At 34.5% G+C, this 12,900-nt stretch overlaps 2 protein-coding genes across 8 annotated transcripts; one reads left to right on the top strand and one right to left on the bottom strand.

The window, feature by feature from the left end:
- Positions 1-2,468: 2,468 nt before the first annotated feature.
- On the top strand, positions 2,469-9,242 carry LOC129285671 (epimerase family protein SDR39U1 homolog, chloroplastic). Of its 2 annotated transcripts, none has more exons than XM_054921439.1 (14): positions 2,469-2,727; positions 2,827-2,880; positions 3,506-3,581; positions 4,050-4,109; positions 4,478-4,596; positions 5,436-5,480; positions 5,588-5,666; positions 5,866-5,927; positions 6,658-6,760; positions 7,036-7,096; positions 7,340-7,410; positions 7,652-7,791; positions 8,240-8,280; positions 8,394-8,627. In XM_054921439.1, exons 1-14 carry the CDS (start codon positions 2,650-2,652, stop codon positions 8,488-8,490), a joined length of 1,086 nt encoding a protein of 361 aa, XP_054777414.1. In that variant the 5' UTR covers positions 2,469-2,649; the 3' UTR covers positions 8,491-8,627. The 2 variants fall into 2 exon arrangements, 1 of the variants encoding a protein (XP_054777414.1); XR_008587254.1 differs by adding an exon at positions 9,184-9,242 and having other exon boundaries at positions 2,476-2,727; positions 8,240-8,473.
- LOC129285673 (uncharacterized) lies at positions 8,741-12,526 on the bottom strand. 6 transcript variants are annotated; one of them, XM_054921440.1, is made up of 10 exons: positions 12,383-12,526; positions 12,173-12,255; positions 11,849-11,944; positions 11,120-11,144; positions 10,999-11,031; positions 10,663-10,784; positions 10,441-10,571; positions 9,764-9,954; positions 9,216-9,442; positions 8,741-8,984 (listed from the first exon to the last, which is right to left on the bottom strand). In XM_054921440.1, the coding sequence occupies exons 2-10, from the start codon at positions 12,173-12,175 to the stop codon at positions 8,898-8,900; spliced, it is 915 nt and encodes a 304-aa protein (XP_054777415.1). In that variant the 5' UTR covers positions 12,176-12,255; positions 12,383-12,526; the 3' UTR covers positions 8,741-8,897. The 6 variants fall into 6 exon arrangements, with proteins under 6 accessions (XP_054777415.1, XP_054777417.1, XP_054777416.1 ...); XM_054921442.1 differs by having other exon boundaries at positions 12,173-12,235; positions 12,383-12,525; XM_054921441.1 differs by having other exon boundaries at positions 12,173-12,190; positions 12,383-12,525.
- Between the last annotated feature and the right edge of the window lie 374 nt (positions 12,527-12,900).

Genomic DNA, 12,900 nt, shown 5'->3' with positions numbered 1-12,900 from the left:
CATTATCCTATAAGATAACATTTCATGATTTTGTCATTATCATATACCATAAAAATATGTTCTACACGGTAAGATTTTGTCATTATCCTATAAGATAACATTTCATGATTTTTTAAATCAGCATATACCTTTAAAATGGTTTGTAGCCTAAACTTTGTGATCCTGGAGGAGTTCAATTCAAAATTGTCCTTGCAATCTAAAATAATATGCTATAAGCGAGGGTTTTTTGATCTTTTTCTAGGAATGGCACTCACTACTGGAACATTGGCTGCTATAATTGGCATAGTTGAAACTGATTTTTTTGTTGTTGATATTATTGGTTCTTTTCAAGGATTTCTATTGCTTACATCACTTGCCTATTTTCTTTCTGCCCTTTTCTACAACCTCTTCTGCCTTTCCAAGGATTTCTTTATTAATTTTGATGTCCCGATAAGTATAATATCTTATTAGATTTATCTTAAACTCACATTATTTTTTCAGATTTTTCTTAGTTAGGGAGTGGCTACCGTGTTATTTCTAGAGATTTACTCACAAAATCAATGGCAAACTTATTTGTGAGCCTAATCCATGAATAATGTAGTAGGCACTGTCAATACAAATAATATCTCTTATTCCCCAGCATTGAGAAAAAAAATAAAAGGGAACAAAGTAGTACTCGACAATGGTTTTTTGTTGAATTTGAGCACAAACTTCATGATCAAACGAATCACATAATGAAAGCAACCAGAGCATTTAAAGGTGTTAGGTCTGGCTTCTCTACCATTTCAGTCAACCATTCACAAACAGGTCACGATTGGGACAAGATAGAAGGGGGCGACAGAATAAAGGAAGCACAGAGCAAATTTTCATCCAGCCACAAATAGAATAAAAGGAGGCAACAAAATAGAACATAGGGGGGATGATGAAACCTGAAGGAAAAGAGCGACTAAGATGGCGCGGCGATGACGGAGGCAACAACTACAGTTGTTACGGCGATGATTGCAAGTCGCAATTGGCACTAGTGAGAGGAACGAACAATGCGGTCCAAGCCTCCAAAATGGTCAAAATGAACAAAGGAAAATGGGCTTTATCTAAAAAGGACATTTTTGAATTATCAAAATATAAGATGGGCAAATTAGTTAGAATGAAATAAAATTATATCTCTTTCCTCTATAGCCCCCCATTTTAGAGGGAAAGGTTTGGAGAGGAGGAAAAATGTTAAGATTTTCCTCCCCTCCCCTTCATTTTCAATATCCAAACAAGAAGAGGGGAGCAAAATCCCTCCCTCCCCTCCAACTAAATAAGGGGTTAAATCTTAAGACATCGCACATAATCTCTCATCTTTAAAAATTTAAATTTAATTTTCTTAAACTTTTATTTTTTATTATAGACTTTTCAGCTATTATTTTTTTGGTTATCTTATGAACAAAATTTGTCATTTCATATTAAACAAAACACATAACAGCTTATGACTTATGTAATATCTAACGCAAGTTAATAATAGTTTTATAAAATTTTATCCATATTTTTTAATATTATTATTCATATAAGTTAATAATAAAAAAATATGAATAAATTTTTATAAAACTATTATTAGCTTATATTAAATGCCATATAAGTTTTTACATGTCTTTTTTTAATATAACATGATAACTTTTATTAGTAATACACAAAAATTAGTAGGGGAGTTTGTGATGGAAAAAATAAAAAATTATGAGAGGTTAATTTTAAACTTTTAAAAATGGACGAGGTTCTATGTTTATTTTTTTTTGGCCAATGAATGAGGTTCTATGTAATTGTTTTAAAATTTAAGAATATTTTATATATTTTAATCTTTTTTATATAATTATTTGATTGAATCGAGCTCTTTCAAATATTTTTATGTATTTAGAGAATAGTTTGACAAAAGGTAAAAAGAAAAAAAAATTAGAGACTTGTTTGAAAATTTATTTTAAAAATAGTTTTCTTATCATAAAAAAAAGTTTGATAAAGTGTTTTGAAAAAAAATTTATTATATAGAGTAAAAAAATGAAAACATTTTTTAAATGTTTTGGCAAGATTGTTATCTTGAAAAATAAAAGATAATACAAAAAATGCGTATTTTTATCATTTTATTTCAAAACATGTTTTATAAAATATTAATTTTTAAAATAATAAAATAAAAATAATTTTAAATATCTAGCATATCAAAAGTGATCTAGCTGTATTAACTATTAACTGTGAATAGTTTGATGGTTAGACTCATTTCGAGCTCATACACAAGTTTTATTTTAAGCACTATTGATGATTGATTGGTTATTAAGGGCTATATTTAAATTTATTAAAAGAAAATCAATACACATAAATTTATCAACATATACAATTAATTAAATTCATCAAAACAATCGCTGTGGCTGGTCTAAAAACACAGTAGTTTGGGAATAGGCAACAGAAAAAACTGTGATTGAAATGTGGAGGTATGAAATCCCGCTCGTGTGAAATAATGGGGTCGTCCAATTCTAAGAAGAGAGAAAGAAATGAGTGATGGATATGATAATGGAGGAGATTTTGGTGTGGCTCGAAATCAAACACGAACCCTTTATTTACACTAGCACTGTACGGTCTCCTCCCTTCAAACTGTACTCTTCTGTACTGCCACACCCACGCTGACTTAGCTGCAAAGGCATACCGATGGGAATTTCTGGAGCCACAGTTCTCACGTGGTCTTACAACGTCTCTTCCTCCCTCCGTTCGGCTCCACGCTTCTCAGTATGCATTTCTGTTATATTCAATTCTTCATTTCCGCTCGCTTCTGCTTCCTTATCACGCACTCATTGCTTTCCATATATTTATTATTCCTTTTATTAGACCACCGAAGCTAGGAGATTCAAGGTGTGGTGTGGCTCTGATAAAACCCAGAAGGTATATGTTAAAAGTTTATGCCTTTTGTCTACATGGCCTTTTATCCAGTTTTGAAGCATGTAAGCCGAAGATTCTGTACTTATTTTTCTTTGACATTGAAGGGATAATTATTTTGAGCACAAATGCTATCTAATGTTTCAGGATGATATCCAAAGGTCGATAGTGAAGTTGATTAACTTCTGTTTTCATTAGAGCATGCTTTTCTGGCCATTCAAGTTAGGGTTATCTGGACCTTGTTTTGGCGAACCTGACACAGGGTTGGGATTGATGCCCCCCCCCCCCCCAAAAAAAAAGAAAAAAAAAACAATTTTTTGTCCCAAAAAAAGGATTGATGGGTTTAAATGGTACATTCACATATTTCTGGGGCTACGGTTCCGTTTATTACTTCCCCGAGCTTGATAAGTATGCATCAATCTATAAGATTGCCAAATTCCAAAATTTGCAGAGGGATGATCTGCTCATTTTCATTTAATATATCTCGTGGTTTATAAAGATCAGTAATAGGCTTGTTAGGAAAGGTTGCCATTTTTATGCTGAATGCTTTTTAAGGTCCATAATATAATGTTTGGGATAATTTTGGTTTACTTTTGCTTCTTTCAAATCATTGACCACCGAGTGATTTCAGGAAAATCAAATGATCATATCAGTAACTGGAGCAACGGGCTTTATAGGTAAAAGATTGGTGCAAAGGCTGCATGCAGGTTATTCTCTATCCAACTCTCCCGCTAGCCAAGTCTTTTGAGCTTTAATATGTTGAAAAGTATATATCATTTTTAATACATAGTCAATATCCGCTGTTATCTCAGTTAAGTATGCTCTCACGTGCATTTGATGTCAACTTTTAATTGTACCTGCTTCAAAATCCTTTTCCATGAAAGCATTGTGGGGATACTATTCTGTTAATATTTCATCAGATATTGGAATATAAAATTCAAGCCATTCACTGGCCAAACTTTATCATTAGTTGTGGCCTGTGAGACAGCTGTCTTGCCTGCCTCTGTATGCTCACGTAGCAGTCATAGATTTGCTATCCTGCAAAGGCAAATAGATTCCCTGGATTTTGTTACCCTTGCCTGTCTATGCATCTTATTTGAATTCTGTGCCCTTGCTGGTAAATAATTGAATAACTAAGCTAATATTCTCTTCCCCAAACTTATGATATTTTCCAGACAATCATAGAGTTCGTGTATTGACGCGCTCTAAATCCAAGGCAGAACAAATTTTTCCGGGTAAGAAGGTAATAATTAAATGTAATAATTTGCGTGCACATGCACACACAGAGTGCAAAATATATGCCTGTTAAACTATTTAGCAGCTGCGAACTCTCCTAGTTTAAGACGCGAGATGACGATCACACTTCCATTTCACTTACAAATGGCAAAATATTTTACATTCATTTCTAATTCTAATGTACCATAATTTGTTGTTGTCACTTAATATTTATGAATCATTTTGGGTTCCTCACTAGAGAAATTTTTTTATTTTCCTAGTAATGGTAGAAACAGTAATTTCTTTCTGTACTCCAAGATGCATCTTGATGCATATAGCACTCTGGTTTTGACTAATTAGCTGTTTACATTGCCCTTGGGTTTCCCAGCAAAAGACTTTCCCGGCGTCAAGATAGCAGATGAGTCAGAATGGAAAGACTGCATTCATGGCTCAACTGGTGTTGTGAATTTGGCTGGCATGCCCATAAGTACGAGATGGTCTTCTGAGGTATAATCATATTCTTATTCGATCCACTCTCACGCTAAGGTCGTCACTGAGGGATGATAAATATCTTTCTTTTAATATTTGTGCTTTGGCTCTCTGTATACGAAGTATCAGAGTCTGTTTGTTTTCTGTTTTTAAAAACTGTTTTTTATTTTTAAATAGAAAAATTTAAAAATTTGTTTGAATAAGCATTTTTCATTTAGTTGTTTTTAAAACTGTTTTCATTTTTTTTTGTTTTTCAAAAACAAAAAAAATAGAAACAATTTTAAGTTGTTTTAGTTTTATTTTTCTTATTTTTAAAATACACTGCATTTGATTATTAGAAATTAGAATTAACTTGACCAATTTCTATTATTAATCAACATTATTAACTGTTTGTAACCATCGCTATCAGTCAAGTTTTTAATTCTAAAACTGTTTTTCAATTGACATAACCAAACAGGTTTTTATTTTTTGTTTTAAAAATAATTTTAAAAATTGTATTACAAAACAACTTTTAAAAACAAAAATGAGAACAGAAACCAAACAGGCCCTTAAATTCCCAATTATCAGCATATGTCTTGCCTTTCTTATTGTGCTGGAAACTTTTACATCCTTACCTTGTCAAAATGCAAGTGTAAAACTTATATTGACCTATGTTAATTATATTTGACAATCTGTGGTGTCTTGATCAATTGTTAAAAAAATGTAAGTCTGCAAGATAATACTTGTGAGACTTGAAGATTAGACAATACAAAACGGTACACTTTGTCCTTACCTCTGTTCTCTGCGCCTGCTTTATACTGCTGATAATATGAGCACATGCCTAACACTAAACTGGTATATTTATCTCAATGCTGTAGATTAAAAAAGAGATCAAGGAGAGCAGAATCAGAGTTACATCCAAGGTTAGCATTCAATTCTCTTACGAAAATAATGAAAACAAACATTTTACTTTAAAAAATGTGCATGTCAAAAGAATTTCTTCGTCTAACATTTTCATCTCAAAGCAAAGGTTGTAGAATGCATAAACAGTGCACCAGATGATATTCGGCCGAAAGTTTTAGTCAGTGCAACAGCTGTTGGTTATTATGGTATGCTTGTATCCGAAGTTATTTCTATGTTAGTAAATACTCTTCATGCTTTTTGACACGTAATATTAGTGGTTATTACATGTTTTGGTTAGCAAATGTAGAGCGTGTTCTATACTCACCTGACTCTTTTAGTTGAGGCTGCAGGTCTTGCATATTCTTTATCTCTTTTTGATGTTTTATTCTTCTTATGCCGTGGCAGGCACCAGTGAGGCCAAAGTGTTTGATGAACAAAGTCCCTCAGGAAAGGATTACTTGGCTGAGGTAAATAAAATTTGTGTTGTTCATATCAATGTATGCTTTGAAAATCTCCCATCACAACAGCGATAATAAGGCCAAGTTAGCCCACTGAAAGTCTTGAGAGTACTGCTTATATAGTCAAATAAATATTGATCTTTCTTAAGTAATAGTTTGATAAGAAAATATATCCATCCATAGGTTGAGTTCCATGCACTGTGGAAAGAACTTGATGTTTTATGTACTTAGCCTTATGTTTGTCTTTCTTTTAAGAGGCTGACCCAGAAAAATAATATCACCATAGGATTTGATGTTTCCTGATGGAAAGGTTACTGATGGTTCCTGAACTCGTGAGTTGCAAATGCAGAGATGATATGAAATTGTTTGCCTTGAAAGTTAAAACTTAAAAGTGTCTCCTTCAATGATATAGAAGTTGAACGAGTCCTGATGCTGATGACTTAGAATTGAGGATTGCTGTTTTTGAACTTCCACATGGCGCATCTTGTTTTAGATAAACACTCCTTTATTCCTCCAGATTTGGGAAAGACGCGATCACTCAGATTTTGATTCAAGTTATATCACCACGAGGATTGTTATTAAGCATTCTGTCATATTGCAAGGACTTGTATTGGCTCCTTCTTGGCTTGAAAAACTGTGGAATTTGAAGTTATAACACTAAATTATAACAGACGCAGTGTGTCGTAGTGTACACTTGAGCAACTACATTGCTTTGACAGAAGCTGTGCAACTCTTTCAGGTTTGTAGGGAATGGGAATCAACGGCTCTTAAAGTAAATGGAGATGTAAGATTAACTCTAATTCGTATTGGTGTTGTCCTTGGCAAAAATGGTGGAGCACTAGGTATGTACAAATTAACTAATGTGCTTCTCGCAATGACTTTTGGAAATGTGCAATATTACTGCACTGTAAGTGATAATTCCCTGTATGTCTAGCTATGGTTAAAGGTATCTTGTGCTTATGAATTGGATTATGAAGGAGATGGCTAATATAGGAGTCAACCTTCTGACTCTGACATCCAAAACATATTTGAAAATTTCAGACTTCAAAAGATGTAGATGATTCTTGAATTCATGACACTTTATTGGTGAAAATGATACATCTTTGAACCTGTGCAGCTAAAATGGTCCCACTTTTTATGATGTTTGCTGGTGGTCCTCTGGGCTCCGGAAGACAGTGGTATTGCACTCTATACCTTGTCCTCTTAAGAGGTTACTTTGTGGTATTGTCTGTTATCACGACACAATGCACGAAGAAATTTGGAAACAAATCCTGCTTCACCCCCTGACCGACAATCACCTAAGTTTTCTACTTTAGCTACCAGTGTGCTATAGTAACAATGCAGAATTTTGATGCATCGGTTCCTGGTTTTGGTATAATTTTCAGGAAGATGCAAATTTGACTATTCTCTTGTTTGTACAGGTTCTCTTGGATTCATTTGGATGACATTGTCAATTTAGTATACGAAGCATTATCAAATCCATGTTATAAAGGTAAACACACTCCTATGCTCCCAAGATGAACGGTATCAAATGTTTGTACATGTATACCTTTGAAATAGCTGTCATCATAGCCATTCTTCACCAATGCTATTACGTTATTCAGTTGAACACGTTTCTTGTTAATAATTGAACAGTATTATCATTAATGTGGAATCTTGATCCTGTTCATTAATGAATTATTTTGAACCTTGACCAAGAGTTGCTTCTTATTGGAGCTTATGCTATATGTTAGGAGTTATCAATGGAACTGCACCAAACCCAGTCAGATTGGCAGAATTGTGTGAACAACTGGGAAGTGTCGTTGGTCGCCCATCGTGGCTGCCTGTGCCTGATTTTGCCCTCAAAGCTGTCCTTGGAGAAGGTGCCTCCGTGGTAAAATTCCCTTATCATCTCCGGTTATTATTTGCTCAGTCCTTATAGTGTCAGAATTCTTAGGTAGACAAGTATATCATAGAATAGATGACCGAACTAATTATGAATGAACATGTAGCAAGGTAGTTCATAAAAAAAAAAAAAAAACGCGAGGTAGGTTTAGGTTCCTCTAAAAAAATAATATCCGGTTTGTCTGTAGATTTTTATTTTGAGTGGAAAGGGGAGATTTCATTCAACGAATAACCATATACACCAAAAAATATTGAGAAATACAACAAGAAAGAACTAGAAAGGAGCTAAGCACATAAATCCAAAACTTGGGTGAGGTCTGTAGATTTATTTATTATTGGTTTTGTTTCCCTATCTTATATACCCTGGATTTATCTATGAATCTCTCTTTACTGCCCATATTGTACTCTTTGCATTAAATCCTTAAAGTTGTTTGCAGGTTTTGGAAGGGCAAAAGGTTCTGCCAACAAAAGCCAAGGAGTTGGGTTTCCCTTTCAAATATCGTTATGTGAAAGATGCCCTCAGAGCAATTCTTTCATAAACACACAGTTTTGACATTACCAACTTCTATATTCTTTATTCTTTTGATTCAGGGCATTGGCATTTCCAGATATCAAAGGCATCACCAAGGAAGTTTCCCAATTCCAACAAGACGTGAAATCAAAACCACTAAGTAGATTTTCCTTATAGCTGAGCTAAAATATAGAATTAGTAAAAATATGGTTAATTGTCGGGATGTAAATAACTGTGGGGCTACTTCAGCTTCAGTTATGTACCCTTCTGATTACTTATTGCCAATGTTTAAAGAGCTCGAATTTAGTCCTCAAGTGATGTCTACATAATACGAAGTTTGAAACTCAACCTATTATCAGGAGCTAAAGAATTATGCCTAGAATGTCTCTTAATGCCTTCCTTCTGTCGCCAAATTAGTGACTTTAAATAGCTGGACAAACAGATGGGTGTGTTCTCTTATTACTGTAAGGCAGTTACACGAGCCGTAGGCTTCTTATTGCATCATACTGTGTCATCTTCTCATCATATGAAGACAAGATTAGTAAAGTACAGTAAAAGTTCAAAGCACTTGATTTAATATTTAATCAACCCCTTAGAGAGTACTTCTTGCCCATGAAAGCCCGAAATTTTGGTTGTTCTTGTTGAGGAGGCTGTCGATTTAATTCCTTCCCCTGCCAAGTGTGAGAGATACATAAAGAATAAGTTTCGAAATTGTAAGGGATTTACGTCCTCTTAAATTTTCAGAAATTTGCAGTTGGTTTCGTAGGAAATAAGACATATTGTGTTATGTCCATTCTATTGTGAGGTCTATTAATTTTACATATTGTGTATTCTTTCTTCTTTAAGCATGACATTGTCAATTTTTTACAGATCTAAATGTTTTAAAGCAGCAGCAGAGTTACCTTTCTTATTTCTGTAGTACGGTATACATCAGATCCAAAAACAACGTTTCCTTGAGATTGAGGACTCCTTCGTTGAGAACCAGGTGCTGCAGAAGATAGCGAATTCCCATTTGGAGTCGGAGAATATAATGAAGGAGATTGATACTTCAACGGCTTTCCATCCAAACGTTTTCCGCTACCAGAAAAAGGGTTGAACTTATGTTCTTTATTAGCTTGAGCCTCCTTGGCTGTAAAGAGTAGCATGAAGTTAGTCAAAAATCATATTTAAGAATAAAGGGTTGAATTTAATTAAACAAATTGAAATTTTCATAATATATATACTCACAAAGCCAATATTTTTATAAAGGCTACTATGATGACATCATCCTATGCTGTCATGCTATCTCAGATGACATTAAACATCCAAGATATCAGGATTAAAATGTCATTATGTTTAAATACTCCCCTTAATTTCACACTTCTTGAAATGAAGATCCCAGAAATGATCTTCTTTAGTGTGAGATTACTCTGATGTATAAAACACAAGGCGCAATATGGAGAAAATGCACCTTTCTTCAGTGCAGATTTCATGTAGTCCAAGGGAGGAGCCAAGTCCACCTCACAATCAGTGTCAACGATGGTTATTGCATTAGCAGGCTTGGTTTCTATAATATCAATGTAATACTTTTTGTTGTTGTATGCCACCATGATGCTATCTCCGGTGGTTAAGCAGGTAAAATTTCTCAGAGTGGTCTCTAACCTGCATTTAAAAAAAAAAAAAACAGAAGTCAAATGTCTGAAAGGAATTCTGCATACAAATGCAGGAAGCATATTTTTCCTTTACATAAGACAGAGAGAACAAAATATCATTGAACAATCATAACAAACCCTAGACACATATATAGAACGTGTCAAACATTTATATCATGAGCATTTCAAGATTTGTTGTCTTGCTACGGCTATATCAGTATCCATGCTTCCCTGTGTATCATGCATAAAAAACTCAATCCTTGCTCCATTGGTTTTAACACCATAACCAAATAACTATGAAGTAGAAAGATGCATATAGTTGTGCTAAAGAACAATCATGTCTATGATAATCACATAAATGAATAGGCACGACAGCAAACAGCATGCATGTGTTTTGGAAGCATAATATGAAGGGACATTCCCTATGCATATATTGATTTTAGAAGAAGCAGACTTCATTATTTGCATTAATAAACATGATGGTCATCAAACTCACATAGCTTTTGGATTAGAAATATCCAAGAAGTCCTGGGTGTGAGGTTGTAATTTAACATATGTTCCCCTGGGAAGTGTTGTATTTTTCACTCTTACAATGTCTCCCTCTTGTAAAATCATGTTCTGCATCATCTGCATAAGAACAATAAAAAAAGGCAGCTTCCAAAAAGTAATATGTTTTCGTGTTTTCTTGTGCGTGCGCGCGCGCGTAGAAAATGCCTACCCAATAAGGCATATATATTGTGCCTTCCTCTGCAATGAACTCCAGCACCCCACAATGAGAAACCCGATCAGCAGCATCATTCCGGAGTTCAAACAACATTGGATAATTAATATGTAGAGATGCTGCAGGAGGGTTATATTTAATATCAGCTTTCTAACCTTGTTAAACTTGAAAAGTTTCTAAGCATACAAGGTCAAGAAAGATGAATCAAATCAATCATAAAATGATACGTTAATATGTCTATGATGACTAGCTTCATCTACTTATTTAGGAAGCGTTATATTCTTGAAAAGATATATAATATAGACATAAGAGGGTGAAATTGAAAAACCTGACCTAGACGGTCAATGGCCGAAGGAGGCATTATAACTGAAACAAGAAGAACTCAGATCAGTATTAGACAATTAATTTGGAGAAGCTTGAAAAAACCTAATCCTGCTTGGATGAGGAAACTTACTTTTATCACCAGTTTCAAGTTGGGGCTGCAGGATTAATGAGCATATAAAAAATTACGATGGTTAGAATACTTGTTGAAGGGGAAAAAATAAAGAACGAACTTTAATGCTGGTGGTGCAGCTTTGGTTTTTCACTTTTAATTTAACCTTGCAGTTTTCCAGTTCACCTCCACGTTATTTGCTGTGAGACTTTCTAGTACTTAATTGCATGATGAAGAAAAGAATTATATTGATCTTTCTCCAAGAAGTGTAATAGTTCTGCATCAGCAGAGCTGACATTTATATCTTTGCATTTCTGGAGACTGGGCCTATAAGTCATGCGTGTACATTACAGAACGTTTTGTGCAGTATGAACTCCTTTTTATTCCACTTGTGCGGCAGCACCAGTACTTGTTAATAAAGTACGACTTTTATATTACACTGAATGCAATATAATTGGTCAAATATACATTACCCATTTATTAACTTGACTGCAAGCCCAACCAATCTTAAAAAAATAAATAAATTTTTTTCGGCAAAAAAAAAAAAAACTATGAAAACCAGCTCCAGCCTCCATGCATATGCTCATCACAACAAACACAAATACGTGGTGAATAAAGCTCAATATTTATCTTGTCAGTAATGAACAGTCACAAAAGCCGCAGACAATTACAGCTTTAACTTGGTGAACAAAACTTCTAAATCATGCGTAGTGATAATAAATACTAATTAACACGCGTGTGAAGCTAAACCTGCAAAAGAATGCAGACCTTGTCAATAAAAGCAGCAGGGTAACATCGATATGAGTGCTCGAATGACGTCCCACGATTCCCATATTCGTCGGAAAACTGCTCGCACAAACACAACCGAGTGACCAACAGATAGGGCCCAAATTATTCTACTTTTATTTAAACGCCATGTAATTCATCATAAGATTGCATATATACATATATACATATATAATCATCGGAGGAGTCAGAACAGATGAAAGTACCAATGCAGCATGGCTTGAAACCGCCGGGGGGGGGGGTTCATTTTATTTTGTGGTGAATAAAATCTGCAAATGCAAAGCTTACCATTTCTATCTTCCCTGTCTGTGAATTTTGTACAGTGAGTCAGTGACACCAGATGATCAACCCCTCCAAGTAAATAAAGAAAACTAGTAAACCCGTTTAGTTAGCAAAAAGGATTATGTTTGTTACTGACAAAACATAAAAGAAATGTTTGAAGAGCAGTAATATGGGTGAAGCAATGATAATAATAATGAATAGCAAAGAATACAATACCAGCAAAGAAGAAAAATCTGGTTGAGACAGTGAGTAGCTTGATCTGAGAATAAATCCAAGACGTCTGGAACTTTAGCGTTGGAACTTGGAAGGAGATACCAAATAGCTTGCGAGAGAAGCAAACCAGCATACCGCGTGGTGTTCACGCGACGTCGTTTTCTCGTCCGCGCGGGATATATTCGGGCGCACACTGATGCTCTCAAACAACCCGCAGAGCAAATTACTTTGAGATATGAACAATAAAAGCTTGAAGCCCAGAAAGCCCACCCATCCTTGTGCCCACTTGCCCCACCTCCACACAATTCATTATTAAGTACTATAATTAATTCATCTACAGGAAATTTTGTTTCTTTTGAATAAATTTGAAATTTTTATTCAATGTTAAATTAAAAAATAAAAAAAGACTTGTTTGATATGTATGCAGAGGTTAGAATAAGTAATAACGTCGTATGATCATTTTAGTCTTTAGATGTGTCGTTCGTGCAGACAGTAATGGAGTTAAACTGCTAAAAATTTGT

Source organism: Prosopis cineraria, unplaced genomic scaffold (assembly GCF_029017545.1).
Source record: "Prosopis cineraria cultivar Desert tree isolate PC_DT_omini unplaced genomic scaffold, ASM2901754v1 PC11, whole genome shotgun sequence".
Lineage (NCBI taxonomy): Eukaryota > Viridiplantae > Streptophyta > Magnoliopsida > Fabales > Fabaceae > Prosopis > Prosopis cineraria.
The sequence above is the reverse complement of the archived record's forward strand: the minus strand, read 5'-3'. Positions and strand labels throughout refer to the sequence as shown.

Excerpts from the sequence above, each read along its gene's own strand:
- LOC129285673 (XM_054921440.1), bottom strand. Across the intron at positions 11,145-11,848 it reads AGGTCTGCATTCTTTTGCAG|CCCCAACTTGAAACTGGTGA; the intron begins GTTTAGCTTCAC and ends TTAATCCTGCAG. Across the intron at positions 11,032-11,119 it reads ACTTGAAACTGGTGATAAAA|TTATAATGCCTCCTTCGGCC; the intron begins GTAAGTTTCCTC and ends TTCTTGTTTCAG.
- LOC129285671 (XM_054921439.1), top strand. The coding sequence starts at position 2,650 with ATGGGAATTTCTGGAGCCACAGTTCTCACGTGGTCTTACAACGTCTCT. Across the intron at positions 2,728-2,826 it reads GTTCGGCTCCACGCTTCTCA|ACCACCGAAGCTAGGAGATT; the intron begins GTATGCATTTCT and ends TCCTTTTATTAG. Across the intron at positions 5,928-6,657 it reads GAAAGGATTACTTGGCTGAG|GTTTGTAGGGAATGGGAATC; the intron begins GTAAATAAAATT and ends CAACTCTTTCAG.